Here is a 19,888-nt window from a genome sequence, read left to right on the forward strand (position 1 = left end):
TTATTGAATTATTTTTATCTATCTTAAAGGGTTAAATACATTTTTTACTTTTAATGAATATTTTGTTGAGAAAATATGAATAGTTAAGAGGTTTTGAAGCGTGATTTTAGTGTCTTTAAAATGGAATTTGCTTCCACTATATGGTTGCTCTCAGGTTAAGCAAACTCACTTTTAGAATACACAAAATCAACCAAGGCTTGCCGAACAACAACTCCAGAAGCCTCATTAATTTCAAGAACAACTCGAAAACTAATATGAAGTAAAAGGACTTATAAATATGAAGTGTATATTCTGGCGGGTAAATTACATTTTTGGTCCCATAAGTGGACTCGATTCCAATTTTAGTCCCATACTAAGGGCAATTCGCACATTTGGTCCCGTAAGTGGATTTTTTTTCCAATTTCAGTCCCGGTGGGGATTTCCGTTAAAACTTAACGGCAGCTGCTGAAATCCGTTATGTGCTGTTAAATATGGAGGGAAAGCATGTAGAATTGGAGGGAAAGCATGGAGAATTGGAGAAAAAATCAGCAACTTGGTGGAAATTACACTATACCCTCTTCCTTCTAAAACAACACCATAAGCCAAGATACAACCAAAAAATAAACTAAAACAGTTTGTTTTCGTTGCATCTGTGCAATTTTGTCCTCCATTCTATTCAGTTTTCGAAGCAATCCGGGTATGATAACCTTTGCCCTTGCACACATCGGCGGATCTTCCCAATGAAAAAAACCACATCCGCTTCTTTTTTTCGTATACCCAAAAAACCTCCTACATGGGTTGTCGTCGGTCCATGAGGTTTTCAAAATTGCAAGCCTTCCACAATATCAAAAATTTTCTCTATTACCAGCCATATTTTGTGAGATTTTTTTCTACTAAATGCAAAAGAGAAATGAAGAAATGGGATTTAAATAGAAGGAAGAGGGTACAGTGTAATTTCCACCAAGTTGTTGATTTTTCCTCCAATTTTCCATGCTTCCCCTCCATATTTAACAGCACCTAACGGATTTCAACAGTTTCTGTTAAGTTTTAACGAAAATCCCCAACCGGGACTGAAATTGGAAAAAAAATCCACTTACAGGACCAAATGTGCGAATTGCCCTTAGTATGGGACTAAAATTGAAATCGGGTCCACTTATAGGACCAAAAATGTAATTTACCCTATTCTGGCACTTGATTGCATATATATAGAGAGAGATTTAAATGCCTTTTTCAAAAAGTATGCATCTATTGGGTTTCCTCTATTTTTTATTTTAAATATTAAATTAAATAACTCTTTATTAAATATTTAAAACTTAACTAATGTTTTCATGTGGAACATGAAATTAATATGTGGAAGCTATCCACCATATTTATACTCGCACTCATCCTTTGAAGTATAAAAAGTTATAATAGCAACAACCCTCCCGGCCTCCCCCCCCCCCCCCCCAAAAAAAAAAAAATAATAATAATATGGACCACTAAAATGCAATTATTATTTAATTACACCCCTAAAATAGAGTTATTGCAATCGATCACTTCCCAAATACATAATTTGACTTATTAAAAAAAAATTATTTAAAATTTATTGTTTTTATAATTAGTATAAAAATATGTATAAACTCAATTAACTTACAATCCTCGCATGTTTTATATAACTGTTAAAAAAAATTACATAATTTGTGTTTTGTTTTGTATGTGTATTCAGCTTTTTTTACTATAATTAATGTTAATACAAATTTAAAATATTAGAGTGGACATATATATGTACTATAAAATATACGAATCTGTGTATATAATTTATTATAAAATTCTATAATATTGTGAATTTAATTAATACTAGTGTGTACCCTATATTATACACGAAAATACTTTAGAAAGTATATAGAAATTTTCATACATGACACTGCTAAAACAATTTTTTTTAATAACTAATATCATAATGACTTGACTTTTAATTTTCAAATATTGAGTTATTTTGCAATCAAGAACTTAGTGATTAGTTTTTTGAGATATAATTCTTCAATTTCTTTTTTGAGATAAATAAGTTAAAAGGAAATATAACTTCAAAATTAAAAGGAAATTACATATATATATATATATATATATTTGTGCAAATTCAATTTAAGGATTCACTATAAAAAAAATGGGGGAAATTTATGGAAGGCCACTTGTGAATATAAATACACAAATAACATAAAGTTTTTGCCAAAAACTGAAAATTGCATTAGTTTTTTATTTTTAAAGATATGGATTCTAAATCAACTAACATATGATTATTACATTAAATATAAAATAAATAAAAAAATAACATACTAACCACAAATTAAAAATAGACCAGCTACATACCTAATTACATTCATAAAACTTGAACTCATAAACTCTTGATTAATGAACAAGACTATTCCATGTATACTTTAGTTATAGAGAGGCGAACAAGGAACAAAAAATCTAAAGAAAATTATTGAATATAAGTTATTTCACTATACATATTTTATGAACTAAACGTTTGATCAACACACTGATACACTTTCTTATTATATATGAAAATATTCCCACGAGATATATATATATATGAGTATATCTCACATTTATGCCTAAAAGTAAAAAACAAAAATTCCCCATATATCAATTGATGCGACACATATCCAGTGAACTACACATCAGCTTTGCAGCGAGTTCTGCTACAAATAAACAATCGCAAAAATTCATCAATAATTTGTGATCCAAGTATGTATTTATTCATTTTTTTCACATGGTAAGTGATTATCTATCTCAAATTCATCACAAAAATTGTCACGTGGTGAGAGGTGTATTTCACACATATGTTCGACTTGAAAATGATATGAGATACGTTTGAATTTTGTTTTTGAATTGTTACCAAAACCAACTGGAAATGATTTAATGAAAGGTATCTAGTCGACAAAGAGAGCCCAATTTAACAGTTGGCTATGCAGTCATATCATTTGACTGTACTTACAAAGCATCTGCATTTCGACGCCAATTAATGTTCGATGTCGATTGTCGACCGACATTCCAAACTGTATGCATTAACTATTCAATTTATAGATATATATGGCAAATTTGCATTTTTCGTCCATAAGACATGATCGAGTTAATTATTTTTTAATTATAAAAAAAAAAAAAAATTATTTTATCATAATTATTTTTAAATATATAACAAAAACATGACGAGTCGCGATTTGAAATCGCGACTCGTCATTAAAATAATGCCGGAAAATGAAAAAACTGCCAAGTCGGGAAGCAAAATCCCGACTTCAAGTCGGGATTTTGAATCCCGACTTGGAGTCGGGATCCTGAATCCCGACTTCAAGTCGGGATCCTGAATCCCGACTTGAAGTCGGGATTTTGTTTCCCGACTGGCAATTTTGCTTTTTTTTTTTTTTTTTTTTCGTTTAAATTATTATTATATAATTTAATTTATATATAATTAATTTTAACAATATACTAAAATCCAAAATTAATAAAATTAACATTGCATTAACTTAAAAAATTACAATTAAGGGTACAAATGTAATAGTTATTTATTTTGTATAATTGTAAAAAATTACATTAAATACAAAAAATATTTTGTACAATTGTGAAAAAAACAAAAAATATACAATTAATCCTGGCTACCCGGTACTGGCACATCCGATTGTGTTGAAGAATTTCTTTGTTGTGCTTGTTGTCGTGCACGCCTTTGCGCCCAATCCATCTCGTTGTGAATACGTGTTGTTTGATTTCGACCAGGGCGCGAAGAGATGCGAATAGTAGGATCGTGGACCAACTCAAATCCCGGTACATCCCAATAATCTTCGGAATGTACAGGTTCAAATGACTTAGAATATGTATTCTTATAAGTCATTATATCGTAATAATCCTTCACCATTGATGCAGCATTAATCATGAATGCAGCGCATACCTTTTGAGCGTGACTGCAAGGTATACCAAATTGACTCCATTTGCCGCAAGAACATTCTCGGTTCGCAATTTTGACAACATGGGTGTTGACTCCATGTCCACCGTGACGTCTTGTAACAACCGAGGCGGACTGTTGGAACTGATGAAATTTGGTGACGGTATGTTCAACAGAATTTTGATGCCAACGTGTGAACATCTTATATGCAAAATCCGTCCACAGTTGGTTGTTGGTCAACATTACAGTACTTCTTGCTAACCTCTCACGGAAATAATGGACACTTCGCTGAAACGTCATCTCAGCAATTGCTGTCAACGGTAGGCGGCGAGCCCCTTTCAATACTCCATTTATGCATTCCGACATATTTGTCGTCAGAATTCCGCATCGCCATCCACCGTCATGTGATGCTGTCCATTTTTCCTTGTCGATCCTATCTAACCACTGAAACGCCTCGAGGGACTGTTTCTTTATCTCCTCCATAGTGCGATTGAATTTTCTGATCTGATATTCAGAGCCAGCTCTCCAACAAAGATCCTTCAACACGACATTTTTGTATTTACTGTTGAAATTGGAACACACGTGCCGCAAGCAATATCGGTGCACGCCGTTAGGTGGCACGAAATCCGGACATTCACGTACAGCTCTTGTGATACCAGCATGGCGGTCAGAAATAAGGCAGATACCCCGTCGCCCTCGTATAATGTGTCTGCTCAATTGTCTAAGAAACCACTTCCAAGATAAAAGTGATTCTTCATCGACAACAGCAAAAGCAAGAGGAAGTACCTGTTGATTTCCATCCATGGCAGCAGCAATCAACATCTTGTGCTTGTACTTTGTGTATAGATGGGTCCCATCTACACTGATAAGGTTGCGACAGTGTTGGAACCCTTCAATGCACGGCTTGAACGCCCAGAATACGTACCCTATCACATATGCACCGGTTGATGTGTCGCGGGCTTTATGTTGCCATTCAACAATCGTTCCTGGATTATATTTTTGGAGAGCTCCCAAGTATTTGGGTAGCTTTTGAACGGAGCTCTCCCATGTGCCATAAACCATCTCACGTGCCATTTTCAAACTGTACCATGCCTTTTGATATGCTATATCGTATCCGGTATGGTCTTTCACAGTCTGGATGACATGCTTGATTCCGTACGACGGGTTGCATTTTACATGTCCTAACAATAAAGAAGCAACATATACTCTATCTAAATTACCGTGTTCGAGGGACATTTGATTCAATATACATGTATGGTCCCCTCCGTATTTTGTTATTGACCACCTTCCCATTTTTGGTTTGTAAATGCCTCGTAGCTCCCATCTACACCGCATAGCTGCAAAAAATAAAGACGAATCAGTCGAATAATTTTGTATGTTTAGACATATACGACAAAAAAATATATATATATATACCTTCGGTGGTATGCCTACACAATACTTTCCACTTGGTCTTTGAACTCTCAGGTACCCAATACTCGCGTCGGGCATGTCGTATTGAGTGATCTTTCACCGCCTCGATTAAAGCTTCTTTATTTTTGAAAAGCATTCCCACATCAAGTCTGCCTTCGTTTTTGTCATAGAATTTTGCATACCTTAAGTTCGGTACATCAATGGAATCCACTGGTACCTCCGGGAATGTTTGTTCAAAAAATGGTATGGAGCGGTAAAATGTTTCCTGAGAAGTTCGTTGTGCCGTAACCGGCTGAGAGGATGTTGACGTACCTTGTGCAACATTTTCGGCGACAACATTTATGTCAACATCTTCGTTTCCATCCTCAGGTGGAATTGGATAATCCACTTCATCCGGTTCGGAAGCTGCATCTGATTCATTAGCCAGGCTGTCCGCAATAGGGTCTTCTGGCTCGGCAATGTGTTGTGCAGAAGTTGGTATAAAATGGGAGGTGGATGGAGTATGTGAGTGGGTGGGCTCTGTGTAATTAAGTTCAATATTATCGAGCCCTTGTGTGACAGACACCACATTCGGAGTATAACAATCTGTATCATAATGTGATGTGCCTGCACCAAAATCGGGGTTAGAAGTACCTGCATCGAAATTAGAGTTATAGGTACCTGTGAAATTTTCGTAGTTGGAGGATGACGGAAATCCTTGGCTCGATAACATCGCCATGTATTCCCCCCACTGTTGACTCATTTGTGAGTTGTCATCCACCAACTGCCGGGAATCGAAAGCTCCCCAACCTCGGCCAATTTGTGGAGAATCGTCGTGCTGGATTTCCACCGTTTCGACGAATATTTCCATTAATGGAAACCCAGCTGTAGGATCAGTAAAGAATGACAATGTATCGTCATCCTTTATTGGTATCAGTGTTTCCTTAATTCGGCCTAGGTATTGGCACGAATGTTTTGCAGAAACATTCAATGAAAATCGGGAGCTATCAACACCAATTTTTTTGTAGATTTTTGACAAAAATTGATCATAACTGGATGAACGGGGGATCCTCATCGCTGCAATGGGTGTCTGATCATATGTAACAGACCATCCATCACTCGATAATTCACCACCAAAATACAAAAAAATCTCAATGCGAGAAGATGAAGTTGACATTTTTTTTTGCAAGTTTCTACGTAAAATTACTCTTCGTATTTGATATGGGATGAACGAGGGATTATACTGCTTGAAATAATATGACGATTCTGCTATAATATGTTGTTTGAAACGCATATATATATAAGCCACCCATTGATTATGGTAGGTCGCCTACCAGCCTTAAGGGCTGGTAGGCGACCTACCAGCCTTTATTAAAGGCTGGCGAATGCACCAGCCTTTAATAAAGGCTGGTACATGCCAGCCATCTATCCCATCACCGTGATGGGATAGATGAGTTCAATATATATATGTATATATATTATATATTATATGTATATATTATATATATATTATATACATATTATATAATATATAATATGTATATAATATATATATAATATAATATTATACATATTATTATATATATATATATTATATAATATATTATATACATATTATTATATATATATATTATATAATATAATATATATATATTATATACATATTATATTTTATTATAATATATTATATATATATTATATACATATTATATATTATATATATAATATATTATATATATATTATATACATAATATGTATATAATATATTATATATTATTATAATATATTATATATTATATATATAATATATTATAATAATATATAATATATTATAATAATATATAATATATTATATACATATTATGTATATAATATATATATAATATATTATAATAATATATAATATATTATATACATATTATTATATATATATATATTATATTATATTATATTATATAATATAATATAATATAATATATATATATTATATAATATATATATATTATATTATATTATACATAATATAATATATATATATTATATTATATAATATTATATAATATATATATATTATATAATATATATATATATGTATATTATATTATATTATATAATATATATAATATAATATATATATATATATATATTAAAGGGGGCTGGCCCGCGCGGGCCAGCCCCCTTTAATTGGAGGGCTGGCGCTGCCAGCCCTCCATAATGGAGGGCTGGCAGCGTGCCAGCCCTCTTAAAGAGGGCTGGCCGCTGCCAGCCCTCACTAATGAGGGCTGGCAGCGCCCAGCCCTCTTTAAGGCTGGCAGCGCCAGCCTTTGACTAAGGCTGGCGCTGCCAGCCTTTGATTAAGGCTGGCCGCGGCCAGCCTTTAAATTTTTAAAAAATTTTTTTTTTTAAAATTAATATTTCCCCCCACCCTCATCCCCCATTATAAATTGGACGGATGAAGGTGGGTGGAAATTCACTTCATCCACCAGCAAGAATTTTCACCCACCTTCATCTTATACCGTGAGTTTGTCTTCAATTTTTTTTTTCCACAAAAATGGATAGACGATCAGTCTACGGTCCTCGTGATAGTACTGTATTATCTCAACAAGCCCAACATAGGTCTGACGATATTCCAGATGGTGACCTAGACGCCGTACTCATTTCACGGCGTGCGGATGGTACCTTTTGGAGCTACTTTAACCAAAATAATATGTCCGAGCGTGTCCAAGAAATCCTACACCAAATAGGATTTTATGGAGTCTATAGGTGCGGACGCCTTCAATTAAATCAACACCTCATCACTGCATTAGTGGAGAGGTGGCGATCGGAGACGCACACCTTCCATTTCCGTGTAGGGGAAGCCACAATTACCCTACAAGATGTACAAATAATTTGGGCACTCCCAATAGACGGCGAGCCGGTGACTGGAATTGATTTCGACCGCACAACACAACAATGGCAAGAATATTGCCTGACTTACATAGGCTTTAGCCCGGATGCAAATGTGTTGAAGGGCTCGAGATTACAGACATCGGCAATTACATCTCATTTGTCGGCGGTCGAAATTACATATAATACTCCCCAGGCTGTCGTCGTCCAGTACGCACGTGCCGTTGCATTACTTTTATTTGGGGGATTGATGTGCCCAGATTCCTCAGGTAACTATGTCTCATTACTATATCTTTCAAAATTAGAAGATATAGAAACCGCGAGGAACTACAGTTGGGGGAGTGCTGTGCTGGCATTTTTATATCGCGAATTGTGCAATGCCAGCACAAAAGGCAAAGCGGCAATTGGTGGAGCGCTGCAATTGCTACAGGTAATTTTGACTTAAAAAGTCCTACACGTTATTATTTTTTTTTTTTTGCTATTGATATTCATTAATAACACATATGATAGTTTGATAGTAATGAAAAAAATTAGTGTTCACGTAATTAGCAAGTAAAATTTTCGTTGTTAAATCAAGTTATTTAATGCAAGAATTTACTTGTTAATATTTAGCAACGAAAGTTTACTTGCTAAAAAGTTTAGCAACGAATTATTCATAATATATTTAATGTAAGATTAGTAACAAAAATTTTACTTGCATTAGATGAAACTTTAGCATCAAATTTTTTTGTAGCTATTGAGCTATTTTCTTGTAGTGAATGCAATTATTATAAGAAAATGACTTAATAATTATAAAAAAAATTGATTTTAAAAGCAACATTAAGCTAATGAACAAATAAAATTATCACTGATAATCTATATTATTTAAAATTATCGTTGAAGACCTATAAAAATAATTTAGTTATAAAACTATTTTTTTTAATTCGTTATAGAGCAATAATAAGTCAATCAAAAAATAAAAGAAAAATATAAAGAAAAAAAAAAAGAAACAAGAACAAAATCCACAACGGATCAATTGAACCTAACCATACATCACTTTCTTCACTGCTGCCCTCTCCGCTGAACCCTAACATTGAACCCACCGCCCATATAAGCGGTGAGCAGAGGAACGAAAACCGGTGGCTCTGATCGAACTGGGTGGAGTTCAAACCGGCGCAGAACCGATGCCACCACATATTTCATTTGGATGAAAGCCATTTCTTTCCCAAGGCACACTCTTGGACCGGCCTGAAACACTGCAAATTTGTACGGGCTCACCATTTTCACCATTCCACTCTCGTCCAGCCAACGCTCTGGTCTAAACTCCAGCCGGTCCTTACCCCACACCTCCTCCATCCTTCCCATTCCGTATTGAAAATACGTGACCCGGTTTCCTCTGTAAACCGGTGTTCCGTCCGGCAAAACGTCGTCTTTCACCGCATGCTTGGAGTCCCACACCACCGGCGGATAAAGCCTCATGGATTCACACAAACAAGCCTTGATAAAGTTCAATCCTTTCAGATCATCGAAGCCCAGTTGTTCCCCGCCATTCTTCATAGATGTAATCTCGTCCACCACCTGTTTTTCAATTCCCCGGTGGCCCGTCAGCAGCCAGAACAACCACGTCACGGCTGCCGAGGTGGTGTCCCTTCCCGCCATCAGAAAACTTATCACCATATCCCTCACCATCTCATCATCAAGCCCAGATTCCAAGAACCTCGACAGAAGATCGCCGCCGCTATTCCCACCCATCGTTCCTTTCTTGGACCTAATCATCTCATCAACGCAGCCATGAACAAGCTTCACAGCCTCTTTCAGCTCTTTCTCCAAGCCCACATTCAAAGTTCTCTTCAGTTTCCACACAGCAAAGACCGGTGCCGTCCCGCGCATGGCAGAGATAGCGGAAGCGGCGTCGAATGCGGAAGCGAGAGGCGGGGGAGGCCGGGCAAGGTCCAAACACAGAGGGTCCATCCCAAGTGAGACCTTGCAAATAGTATCAAAAGCAAATCTCCTCAACACCTCCTGCATGTCTATGATCCTGTCATTTTCCGCAGCATCATCAAGAATGGGAATCAATCTACTCTCCACTTCATCTTCAAGAACTTTGACCACGAATTCCCTCAAAGACTTGGCACTGAACTCGTGGCTGGCTAACTTGCGCTGGATGCTCCACTTCTCACCATCAACGTTGAAAATCCCTAGGCCCAGAAAATCCCCCAGCAATTCAGTAAAGGGTTTTCCCTTCGGAAAGTTGGCGAAATTGGTTTTCAAAATATACTCAACGTTGTCCGGATTTGCTGTGACGATCGTTCTTGGAGCACCGAGGCGGTGCACGACGATCGTCTGCGTCTCCGACTGCGATAACAGCTCAGTGTACCAATCCAACAAGCGGCGGCGATTCTTGTAGAAAGCAATGAGGCAGCCAATGCTTGGACAAGAATACAGCGCAAATTTTCTGATTTTAAGATGTAGTTTATTGAAAAACAACGATAACGAAGATAACAGAGATAAGATCAAAGACCCTAAAGTTATCACAGACAGAAGGAGAGAGAAAACCATGGTTGGAATGAGAGAGAGAGAGAGAGAGAGATTTAGGTTAAAATGCAGACAAGAATTTAGAGAGATTTTGAGTGAAGAGAAGAGGGTGTGATCAGAAATATATATATATATAGAGAGAGAGAGAGAGAGAGAGCGCAGCATACACTGACTCGCATATGAGACAGAAGGTTTTTAAAGTCACGTGTTCCTAGCGGGGAAAACCGAACTGCGGTTGGAGATAAAAGTGACATTTCAAATATCACTGACACGGTTTTACGGAAAGCAAGCGGAGACGGCGGGTCGACACACTTTCTGGATTGTGTTTTATTTTTTGTATTATTTTTATAAATATATTATAGATAACATACTTCGTATTTAATATTTTAATAAATACATTTTATACACGTTTTGTATACGCCATATATACGAAATAAAGAAAAGTATAAAATTAAAATAGAGGATTAATATAATCCTTAGTTGGGCAGGATTTATTTAATTATAATTAGCCCAATCAAGGTAATTCCCTGCATATTTGATATTTTAAGTTTTTTAAAATTATAAATTAAATTTAAATGATCAAAATTTAGATTGTTATTTAGAAACACATCAAAATTTTCCAGTTAATTTTCTTCCCTATTTTGTGTAACTGTTCTTTCTTTGGTATACATATTTTTCCTAAATTATCGTAATTTTTGCAAATATAATGTCTAGTAACTTTGTTTTACATTACGGTTGTTATTTATGTTGTCATTCAACTAATACATGTATAATGTTTTTGGTTTGAAATTGTAATGTTTTTTTTTTTTTCCTCAATGTGATCCGGCTCGAATAAAAAACCTCATGAAACGACCTCAAATTCAGCTACGAAATCTCCCCAAGTCGGTGATGGTCCTGAGGATTAAAATGCATAGGTTAGACTCGTCGAGTTCGTCCTCGACTAAGTCTTTTCGATGCTCAAGTTAGTTCGGGCGAAATAGAAATATGCGATTAGAAGGTGAACGGTCTAAAACAATTAATGGTAATTACCTCAAAGATTTGTATCTGAGTATTAATATGGCCTAATTTGACACTATAGATAGGGCCACGTGCTACAATCTGGGCATCTCTTGGCTTTAATCGATCAGTGTACAATTCATCCATTTGCGGGTTAAGGTGCGAGGCAGGGCCCAACAAACTGACCCGCGATCCTAAACACGAATTTTGCTGTAATATCTATTTTACCCTTAATAAAGGGTCTTTTTATTTTTTTTAGCGTATAATAAAGGTAATCCCCTCACAATGTATTTTTTCTAAAAAAAATCCAGAAATATACATTATTAAGGTGGCAAATCCGCCAACAAAAGTTTATAATTATGAGACGGAAGTAAAGAGGTCCCCACCTCTTTTAATTGTCGATAGCATGATGGGCAAGAGAGTGGACAATTTTGTTACTAGAGAGATAGAGCAACATGAAAATCTAGAAGAGAGCACTAAAATATATATCATGTGACTATTGGTCCAATATTTCTCTGTATTTTTATAAAATTTTGCTCATAAATAGGAGGTGTACTTATAATTACAACTATAATATTTGCAGTTGTAATTTTATAAAAATTAACAAAAAAAAATTAAGATTTATGTAATTAAACCTAAGTTAAGAGAAAATTAATGTAATTTATCCAATTCATAATTATTAGGTGTTAAGTTGGGGTTGGGGGACGGTGGTTATGTAGAATTTAAACCTCACAACCAAAGTGATGGGTTTCGGCGAGGTCGAAAATTAGATGATGAGTTGCTTTTCTTGGCTTATTGAAACAATCTCTTTCTGCACAGCCTGCAACTTACGTACTCAACTCCTTATAATCTAAAAATGCTTTTTTTTTTCTTCTTTCTATTTTTGTGTATATCGACTATCGTGTCATGCATTTTATTTATCAGATATGAAATTAGAATTTTAATAATTAAATATATTACTACAAAAAGAATCGAGAGAATTACGTGTCTAGTCCAATAACTTGAATCATCTAATTTTTTAATTCCATTATATACGGAATTCTTGAAAAAAATTTAATATCATTTCAAAATGTCTCATTTCTAGTTCTCTTGTCAATTTAACATAATAAATTAATGAAAAAAGATCACGTGCGGACCACGTGACCATGAAATTGGTTTCTCTAATTAAATAGCAAAATATTAATGACGGTTCATATTTGGCAAATCAAATTAAATAGGAAGTACTTATGGAGATCACGAGAAATTAAATTTAATTTTTTTCTTCAATTAAAGAGTAAATTATATCAATATTTTCTGAAATTGTGTTTAATCACACAAATATTGTATGTCATTGTGAAATTATAGATGTACTTGTTAAGAATGTTTGTGTAAAATTGAGTATGATTTCACTTTCAATTGGCTTACATTTCTAATTTTTTTTAGTCAATGTTGACTTAGTAATGTGTTCAATAAAAAATAGTGCACGTGGTGTAAAGTTTTAAAGTGGATTGTTACTATGACTTTATTTATTAGATTGAGTGTCTGCATTTCTGTGAACTGTCACGAAAATTCTAGACTAAGTCAAGTAATATACTCCACACGCTTGTCGGCCCGCCCCGTGTCTTGATTCCATCCTTCCACGCCATCATCCTGTCGTCTCATTTCTCTCGCCGTGAATGCCAATAGTTTTCTTCATTTTTGACTTTTTACAAAAATATGTCCATCTTTTTTATTGAGGTTGATAATATTGATTTACCTATAATATTTTAAGTAGTGTACAACACATGTAAGAATTTATTTATTTTTAGATTATGAAATTATAAATTTAAAATGTATTATATTTTAATTAAAATTATTTATTGAGAGCTCGTGATACATTCACATATTATTATAAATGAGTAGGATTATAAAAAATTGAAATTGATGTCATCTTTAGGAAGGAAATCTTAGTTTCAAGAGAAATAAAATTAGGTTTTAGAATGTGAACATATTAATAAATTAAATTGATTTTTCTTTAATCAAGCTATCTAAAAGGCCCATTTCGTATGTGATCAAATCTTGGGTTGGGACACATGTATTTATTTAATTTTAAATTAGGAGCACAACATTATTTTTTTAAGGTAAAGCTAAATAAAAATAATAAGATAACGAAGATAGTAATTAATTAAGTGTAAAAATATAAAATGTGGTATGTTAATTATTATTCCAACCCCAAACCTAAGTCATAAGTTCCCACATGCAAAATGTCTATAGTAAGGGTCTTCCGGTCAATTTACATGCACAAAAGGGGGAATAATTTATTTATATATTTATGAGAATTCTCATTTTGGCACGTGCATTAATGAATTTCATAATTTGTATATAAAATTATAGTTAAAAATAAAATTTAAAGTTTTATGCGAAACTCCAAAACTGAGTCAAAATGAGACGGGACGGAGGAGGGAGGCAGTGGTGCGCCATCTCAAGCACGTTTTAGCAGTAAGTGGACGAATTTGTTTCGGCTGACAGAGAAACGTAATCCAAACATTTACAGAAAACGATTGTCGCATTTTACATCATAAATTCGGCGCCGTGACCTCGCAAAAGTTTTGCTCATCTGATTCATAGGGTGTTTGGCTAAGCTTATTAGTTAAAAGATTTTATAGGTTCATATATTTTATAAAATAATTTCAAAGTTTGTAAAATATTAATTTTTATTTTATAAAATAACTTTATAATGTATTTAAATAGAATAAGGTTATATAATTTATAAGATGTTAGTAATTATAATTTTATAATTAATTTCAAGGGAATTTATTAAATTTTTAATTAGTCCACTAATATAGGTGGCAATTTCAATCCATGCCACTTTGATATTGTCAGTAAAGAATTATAATTTTAAAAAAATAATAATTTTGGTCTAACTAATTGTAATTAGGTTGGAATTTTATTTGATTATTATTTAATCATGATTAATAATAATTATTTATCATAATTTTAGTTCGTAACCAATAAAACTGTAGCCAATAATCAATTTTCTTCAAGTGACTCCTAACATCATACTTTTAGATTTTTTTTTGAAAAAATTCTGAAATATTTTACAATATCTTATAAGATATTTAAAAAACGGCATAAGCTCTGGAAAAGAGTGCAATTGAAGTAGTGGGGTGCTCCAACACTCTCTACTTGTGCTGTAGGTATGTAGCACTGTGGGAAAAAGTATTATTTTAGGCCGCTAAGTATGCTAAATTTTAATTTTAGTCCGATAACTATGTCCTTTTTTGTTTAGGTCCAGTAACTTATGAAATTGTTTATTTTTAGTTATCTGACAGATTTTAGGACAATTTTACCCCTATGAGTGCATATGGATTAAAACTGTATTTCAAAAGTTGCATAGGGGTAAAATTGTCCGAAAATCTGCCAGAGGACTAAAAGTAAGCAATTTTGTAAGTTACTGGACCTAAAAAAAATGGACATAGTTATCGTACTAAAATTAAAATTAGGCATACTTAACGGATTAAAATAATATTTTTTCTAGCAATGTGGTCATAATTTCATATTAATAATAAGAATAGATGTATAGTTAAACTCCATTCTATAATTATTTGCATCATACAAATACAAATTTTGTAGTCTATATGGTGTTATAGCCTTTCATTTAAATCAGGAAACAAAACAAAGAAAACAAAAAAGCAGTGTAGAAGACAACACAACGTATAATTAAATTCAACCCCATCCAAACATATATTCTCTAATTTCTTTATTGCTGCCCTCTCCGCTGAACCCTAACATTGAACCCACCGCCCATATAAGCGGTGAGCAGAGGAACGAAAACCGGTGGCTCGGATCGAACTGGGAGGAATTCAAACCGGCGCAGAACCGATGCCACCACATATTTCATTTGGATGAAAGCCATTTCTTTCCCAAGGCACACTCTTGGACCGGCCTGAAACACTGCAAATTTGTACGGGCTCACCATTTTCACCATTCCACTCTCGTCCAGCCAACGCTCTGGTCTAAACTCCAGCCGGTCCTTACCCCACACCTCCTCCATCCTTCCCATTCCGTATTGGAAATACGTGACCCGGTTTCCTCTGTAAACCGGTGTTCCGTCCGGCAAAACGTCGTCTTTCACCGCATGCTTGGAGTCCCACACCACCGGCGGATAAAGCCTCATGGATTCACACAAACAAGCCTTGATAAAGTTCAATCCTTTCAGATCATCGAAGCCCAGTTGTTCCCCGCCATTCTTCATAGATGTAATCTCGTCCACCACCTGTTTTTCAATTCCCCGGTGGCCCGTCAGCAGCCAGAACAACCACGTCAATGCGGAGGAGGTGGTGTCCCTTCCCGCCATCAGAAAACTTATCACCATATCCCTCACCATCTCATCATCAAGCCCAGATTCCAAGAACCTCGACAGAAGATCGCCGCCGCTATTCCCACCCATCGTTTCTTTCTTGGACCTAATCATCTCATCAACGCAGCCATGAACAAGCTTCACAGCCTCTTTCAGCTCTTTCTCCAAGCCCACATTCAAAGCTCTCTTCAGTTTCCACACAGCAAAGACCGGCGCTGTCCCGCGCATGGCGGAGATCTCTGAAGCGGCGTCAAACGCTGCCGCGAGAGGCGGAGGAGGCCGGGAAAGGTCCAAACACAGAGGGTCCATCCCAAGTGATACCTTGCAAATAGTATCAAAAGCAAACCTCCTCAACACCTCCTGCATGTCTATGATCCTGTCATTTTCCGCAGCATCATCGAGAATGGGAATCAATCTACTCTCCACTTCATCTTCAAGAACTTTTACCACGAATTCCCTCAAAGACTTGGCAGTGAACTCGTGGCTGGCTAACTTGCGCTGGATGCTCCACTTCTCACCATCAACGTTGAAAATCCCGAGACCCAGAAAATCCCCCAGCAATTCAGTAAAGGGTTTTCCCTTTGGAAAGTTGGCGAAATTGGTTTTCAAAATATACTCAACATTATCCGGATTTGCAGTGACGATCGTTCTTGGAGCACCGAGGCGGTGCACAACGATCGTCTGCGTCTCCGATTGTGACAACAGCTCAGTGTACCAATCCAACAAGCGGCGGCGATTCTTGTAGAAGGCCATGAGGCAACCAATGCTTGGACAACAATAGAAGACAAATTTTCTGAGTTTAAGATGCATTTTATTGGAAAACAGCGATGATGAAGATAGCAGAGATAAGATCAGAAATCCTAAAGTGATCACAGAGAGGAGGGAGAAATCCATGTTTGGAAAGAGAGAGAGAGAGAGAGAGATGTAAAATGCAGACAAGAATTGGGAAAGGTTTTGAGTGAAGAGGAGAGGGTCTGAACATCATCTATATATAGAGAGAGAGTGGAAGAGATCAGCACACAGTGACTCACATATGAGGTAAGGAGAGGGTTTTCAAAGTCACGTTTCGTGAAGGGGAAAAGCGAACTGGGGCCAGCATGATACCACTAATCTAATGGTTGAGTACAATAATAAATTGATAAAATGTTTGGACATTTTTCTTTAATGAGTATGTGGAATCAACCAAGATTCTCTTTTGACTTGTACAAAAGATCTTTTAATACCATAAATTCATGTGGATTGAGGACCACTAATTTAACAAAATGTGGGCATAGATATATATATATATTATAATTGTGAATTTGTCATTTATTTTTTTAGGGTTATCAAATAATCTTGTGACTTTTTTATATTTTATAATTTTGAGGATTTGTCTCTCGCGATTTTGGTATTTTTTTTAACATTTATCTTCCTATAAGTTGCAAAATAATATAACTTTTTGACATTTCACAGTTTTGATCCTTCCGATGCCGAAGTTTACAAAAATATTAAATCATGTACCACATTATATTTTTTTTTTAAATTTCCGTCCATGCTGATATAAGTGAATCAATCAAAATATGGCCCCAGTTTAAAAGAACCATATGAGGTGCACATAATGTAATCTAGCAATTTTTACAAAATCCAGCATCAGAACAACCAAAATAACAAAATATCAAAAGTTACAAGACTTTTTTGCAATCCTAAATTATAAATGATAAAAATACCAAAGTACCAAAATTATAGGACCAAAAATATTTTTAAGCCTATAGTTGCGCATGCAGCTATTAACTATTGTTTTTGTATATGCAGTCAGTATTAGTTACAATTAAAAAATTATGAAAAATATTTTGATCAAAGAAGCTATGAAAAATATTGATTAACTATCGTAAAAATATTATAATTTTTGTTTGATTATAATTGATAATATGATTCACCAATATTTTTAACCAATAATGAATTATAGCGTAGAAAATAATAATTTTTCTTGTATTGTTATATGTACGTAGTAGTTGAACATTAATGTCATATGTATAACTTAAAGAGATAATCACATTTATGATACGTTTATACAAATTATTCTATATTTTGTATAATTATAAAAAGCACCCATAACATTAAAATTGTACAACGATGTTGACATTTTTTAGGAAGTGTATGTATAATTTTTCACATAATAAAAATAATATAGATAAATGATGTTGATGTTTATAGATCAATATGTGTAATTATTTAATAAATATAAATAATTCATATAAACAAATCATATATATATATCACGGTCTGTAAATACAATTATTCCAAATAAAATTACACGGCCATTTAAAGCTTTTGTTGAGCATAAAAACAAATGTATTGTGAACACAAAATAACTGTCGTTTAAAAATATTGGCAAAAGTTGAAAGAAGTCAATTCTAGGTGGCTATCTAACTAAAGAGATTTGGTCGTACCATTTGACATAAACTGCATCTTGATGCCAACGTTTGATGTCGATTGTTCTTTAATAATAATAATAATAATAATATAAATCTAAATTGAAGAGATTAACCACTTACATATATATCTTTTCATGTACGTGTGGAAAAATATTATTTCTAGAATCGGACCGGCCATGACGTGCACCTTTTCATATGAATTTAAATTGAATTAAAGTATATATAGTCAAAGGGATGATAATAAAAAATAATTAAGTTGATCATGTGTACAATCTTACACACCAAAGTATCATTAATTTTTGCGCATGCAAGAATGTTGTACATTTATATATATATATTCAATTATATTTCTCCTTTTGCAGTCATAAAATGTGGGAAGCATGCACTTTGGTTAATTAATATAATCATTTGCTTTTAGTAATGAACATAAATTATGATTTCTATATAATAAACTAGATATATGATTATGATTGGAAAAATTATAACTTTTTAGTCCTGTAATTTATGGGTGCCATTTTTAACTATGTACGAATTGATTTTTGCAATTTTGTCTTATAATTTTATAATTTCGGCAATTTTAGTCCTGCAAATAAATTCGTGAAGGCAAAAATGCCGACTCTCCTAAGTTATAGGACTAAAAATTCCAATACCCCTTAAATTACAGAACTAAAATTTAATTGGGTTTTATGTGCAAGTCACATGCATTTTTCCGACTAATTGATTAAATTTGTCAAAATTTTCAAATTATAGGATTAAATTGTGAAAATCAATTGTATGAGATAATATCCTCATAAATTACAGGATTAAAATTATATATTTTTTTTTATTGTTATATACATATATATCAAGTGTACTGTGGAAAAGACCAAATTCCCCTCCCCCATTCCCATTAAAAGCAACATGTCTGCTCAAGACGAAAATTCGGATTTTTCTTGCTCAGCTCAGGTTGGGCACCCTACCCAACCATCCAACTCCTCAATCATTGATTGTCTAACACATAATAACTGAGGATAGGACGGAGGGGGGGACGCAGTGGTTCGCTATTTCAAACACGTTTTTATCAGTTTGTGGCCGAACTCCGCTGATCTTAAATTGTTTCGGCTGAGAGGAAAACGTAATCCAATCATTTACAGAAAGCGATTGTCGCATTTCATCTCATGAATTCGGCGCCGTTTTGCGCAACTGATTCAGTGGGAGCCCAAAAAGAGTGCAGTTGAAGTAGTCGTCCACTCCACATCTCTGTATCTACTTCTACTTTAGGTATGCACATACTTGTAGTCAGTAGTCACTATATATATTTATATATTCGAATTAAATACAAAAGAATTTTTGTGAAAATAATAATAGAAAAAAAAAACTTTCTTATAAAAGAAAATTCCAGTACTAATTAACTTATACGATTGCGCAATGACTAGCAATTAGTGGTTGTTTTTGGAACTGAAGCCAGAACATTAATTGTATGTAGTTAACAA

General features: G+C 34.3%; 3 protein-coding genes across 3 annotated transcripts; all 3 read right to left on the reverse strand.

Annotated features, from left to right (window-relative positions):
- Positions 1-3,501: 3,501 nt before the first annotated feature.
- On the reverse strand, positions 3,502-6,539 carry LOC148789502 (uncharacterized). The gene is made up of 2 exons (XM_088878036.1): positions 5,312-6,539; positions 3,502-5,232 (listed from the first exon to the last, which is right to left on the reverse strand). The coding sequence occupies exons 1-2, from the start codon at positions 6,462-6,464 to the stop codon at positions 3,602-3,604; spliced, it is 2,784 nt and encodes a 927-aa protein (XP_088734162.1). The 5' UTR covers positions 6,465-6,539; the 3' UTR covers positions 3,502-3,601.
- Positions 6,540-9,050: 2,511 nt separating this feature from the next.
- LOC105166192 (cytochrome P450 94B3) lies at positions 9,051-10,793 on the reverse strand. Its single transcript, XM_011085456.3, has one exon. The coding sequence runs from the start codon at positions 10,710-10,712 to the stop codon at positions 9,216-9,218; it is 1,497 nt and encodes a 498-aa protein (XP_011083758.2). The 5' UTR covers positions 10,713-10,793; the 3' UTR covers positions 9,051-9,215.
- A 4,427-nt stretch (positions 10,794-15,220) lies between these two features.
- On the reverse strand, positions 15,221-16,972 carry LOC105166954 (cytochrome P450 94B3-like). Its single transcript, XM_011086483.3, has one exon. It carries the CDS (start codon positions 16,894-16,896, stop codon positions 15,403-15,405), a length of 1,494 nt encoding a protein of 497 aa, XP_011084785.2. The 5' UTR covers positions 16,897-16,972; the 3' UTR covers positions 15,221-15,402.
- Between the last annotated feature and the right edge of the window lie 2,916 nt (positions 16,973-19,888).

Source organism: Sesamum indicum, linkage group LG1 (assembly GCF_026168435.1).
Source record: "Sesamum indicum cultivar Baizhima isolate 11 linkage group LG1, ASM2616843v1, whole genome shotgun sequence".
Classification (NCBI taxonomy): Eukaryota; Viridiplantae; Streptophyta; class Magnoliopsida; order Lamiales; family Pedaliaceae; genus Sesamum; species Sesamum indicum.

Bases quoted from the DNA above. Each gene is read 5' to 3' on its own strand.
- LOC105166954 (XM_011086483.3), bottom strand. From the start codon at position 16,896: ATGGATTTCTCCCTCCTCTCTGTGATCACTTTAGGATTTCTGATCTTA.
- LOC148789502 (XM_088878036.1), bottom strand. From the start codon at position 6,464: ATGTCAACTTCATCTTCTCGCATTGAGATTTTTTTGTATTTTGGTGGT. The intron at 5,233-5,311 runs GTATATATATAT...TATTTTTTGCAG, and splicing joins GTGTAGGCATACCACCGAAG to CTATGCGGTGTAGATGGGAG.
- LOC105166192 (XM_011085456.3), bottom strand. From the start codon at position 10,712: ATGGTTTTCTCTCTCCTTCTGTCTGTGATAACTTTAGGGTCTTTGATC.